Here is a 2,854-nt window from a genome sequence, read left to right on the forward strand (position 1 = left end):
CACTCACCTCAGCCTCCCAAAGGCACGGGATTACAGGCTGAGCCACCGAGCCTGGCTTTGGAGCATTTTAGATTTCAGGATCCTAAGGATGCTCAACCTGTATATCCAAAATATCATCATTTTGGCATGTAAATAATATAAGAAATTATTGTCCTTTTCCATTTTAAGTCTACAAAAGCGGGTGTTTATTTTATTTTATTTTATTTTGTTTTTTTTTTTTTTTGAGTTGGAGTCTCACTCTGTCGCCCAGACTGGAGTGTAGTGGCTGCTCCCAGCCACCGCAGCCTCGACCTGCTGGGCTCCGGCGATTCTTCTGCCTCAGCCTTCCGAGTAGCCGGAATTACAGGCGCGCGCTACCATGCCCCGCTGATTTTTTTATTTATTGTAGAGATGAGGTCTCGCCTGCCCAGGCAGGTCTTGAACCCACGGGCTCAGGCAATCCACTCACCTCAGCCTCCTAAAGGCACAGGATTATAGGCTGAGCCACCGAGCCCGGCTTTGCTCAGTTTTTAAAAGATGTAAATACTATCATTCTGGCTTGTGGGCCATACAAAAACAGGTGGTGGATTGGCTTTGGCTCCCAGACCATAGTTTGTCGCCCCTGCTTTAGATCATGGTAAGTATGCTGGGCTTCACTTCAGTTCAGAAGGCCTATCTGCTGTATGTGTAAAAATGCTTTCCCCAAAAGCCAGCACAAGCCCTGAAAACACTGGCCAAGCAAGTAGTCTAAGATGATGCATCTCTTGCAGGATGGGACCCGGGTCATAGGAAAATGCGGTGGTTACTGTGGAAAATGCACTCCATCTTCTGGTACTGGCCTGGAGCTGAGAGTTTTATAGCTAAGGTAAGTCATCTTATGTCTGCCTTTCTCTCCCTCTTTCTCTTTTTCTCTTTTATTTTTTCTGTCACCTAGATGAGCAAAGGTGGGTGAGTCAGACAAGGTTAAGCATCTTGAAGCTGACCCAGTACTAGCCTACCTGTTTGTCTCCTCATCTGTCCTCACATGACTGAAGTCATCTGTTCTCCACCCTTGGACATGATGTCACCTCTGTAGAGCTTATTTAAAATGCTGCCAACTGGACTCCATCAATAGGTGGCCTGCTTCATTTGGTCTCTGGTGGATCCAGGGATCTGTCGTTTTAATACAGGGAATTCTGATGCAGGTGACTCACAGATCATCCTTTGAGAAATATTGCCCAGGAGTATAATAATAATAACAACAACAACAACAGTTATATGTGTTGCACTCTCACCATACTGAGTACTTTACAGGCATTATTTCATTCAATGCTTACAACAAAGCCACAAGGAGGGGCTGTTATTTTACATATGAGGAAACCGTGGCCCACAGTGAAGTAGCTTGCTTAAGGTCAGGATGAGTTTTCTTGGCAGAAACTAGGAGTGTCCTATACCAAAGCCAGTGCTCTCAATCAATGCACTGTGCCATACCTTTGCCACTCACAGTATGGTCCAAGAACCTGCATGATCAGCATCACCCGGGAACTTATTAGAAATGCAGAATCTCAGGCCTCACCTTTAAAATCAGAATCTGCACTTCAACAAAATTCACAAGAGTTATGCACATTAAAGTTTGGCAATCCCTGGTCTAACTACTTTATGCCAGTAAGTGCTTCCTCTTCTGGGCAAAGAACTGACTCAGCCTCTCTTTTTATCATATCAGTGCCTTCAGCTACAAGGGATGAACTTGACCAATTCAGGTAATCCTACATCTTCCCTCAAGCTTTCAGCAGCCTGTGACCCTATAAGGCTCTTTAAGATCCAGACACAGGCGTACCTACTTGACGCATATGGATCAGTATTTTAATGTTGAATTAAACATCCTTATTCAAAATTATGATATTAAATTAGAATTCTTTCTGTTACAAGGGACAGTGGAAATAAAGGAAATTTGTCTTAAATAATGGAGATGCCCAAGCATTATGCCAGCTTTAGGCATGGCTCGATCCAGAGGCTCCAACAGAGTCATCAGTACCGTTCCTTTCTTCATCAAGCATCAGTGATTGCCCTTAGATGACTCCGTTCTCAGGCAGATCATCTCCCCGACACCATGGTCCTTGGCAGCTCTAGGATTATCTCATCCTTAGAATTCATAATCTAAGTAAGCACTCACCCCCAGGAGTCATTCTGCAAAAGAACTCTGGTTCTGATTGAGTCGTATGATTGCTTTTGAGCCAATCACAGTGTCCAAAAGGTTGAGATCACCTCACCACCTAGAGTCAGGTGATTGACAACTTCCTTTTGGAAGAGGGCCAGCTCTCAAAGAATAACAAAGTGTTTGATATCAGAAAAAGGGGAGATGGGATGGAGGCTGGCTAATGTCAGTAGGTATCTACAAGAGGTCACCATGTGATATGTACTTTGTGTATTTTATAGCCAATAAAATAAAATGTGTATGTTATATGTAGTAAAACTATGATTGAGTATAGTATATATATATACAATATTTTCAATATATACATATAAACATACATGTATAGAAAAAAAGAATAAAAGGAAATATACCAATATTTGAAGAGCAATGATCTTGATGGGGGAATTTCAGGTTAGTTTTTTAAAAATTTTATTCTTTATTACTTTCCTCAAACTTCCGTGTTTCTTACAGCAAGCAAACACTACCTGTTAAATCTAGAGAAAATAATGTGTTATTTTAAACTTCTAAACGTAAAAATATATGGTTTACTTATGGCATTGGAGGCACAAGGTTTATATTTTCTGATTTGTTATTTCAGGTGCTCTGAAGAGGAAGCCATTATGCAATGGATGAAGGATAGTAATGCAATACCTCCACCTTAAATTCGAGTGTGTGAGTGTGTGTGTGTGTGTGTGTGTGTGT

At 41.7% G+C, this 2,854-nt stretch overlaps 1 protein-coding gene across 1 annotated transcript in view; it reads left to right on the forward strand.

Moving 5' to 3' along the window:
* Window positions 1–1,692, forward strand: part of ADAMTS9 (ADAM metallopeptidase with thrombospondin type 1 motif 9) — a 216,135-nt gene extending 214,443 nt beyond the window's left edge. Inside the window, exons 43-44 of the mRNA XM_021712572.1 lie at window positions 750–858; window positions 1,682–1,692. Of these exons, the coding sequence (XP_021568247.1) occupies window positions 750–839 (90 nt within the window). The 3' untranslated portion in view covers window positions 840–858; window positions 1,682–1,692. The remainder of the gene's footprint in view (window positions 1–749; window positions 859–1,681) is intronic.
* The last annotated feature ends 1,162 nt before the right edge of the window (window positions 1,693–2,854 follow it).

The sequence above is a fragment of the Carlito syrichta genome, unplaced genomic scaffold (assembly GCF_000164805.1).
Source record: "Carlito syrichta isolate Samal-C Ts95f unplaced genomic scaffold, Tarsius_syrichta-2.0.1 Scaffold303370, whole genome shotgun sequence".
In the NCBI taxonomy this organism is placed as follows: Eukaryota; Metazoa; Chordata; class Mammalia; order Primates; family Tarsiidae; genus Carlito; species Carlito syrichta.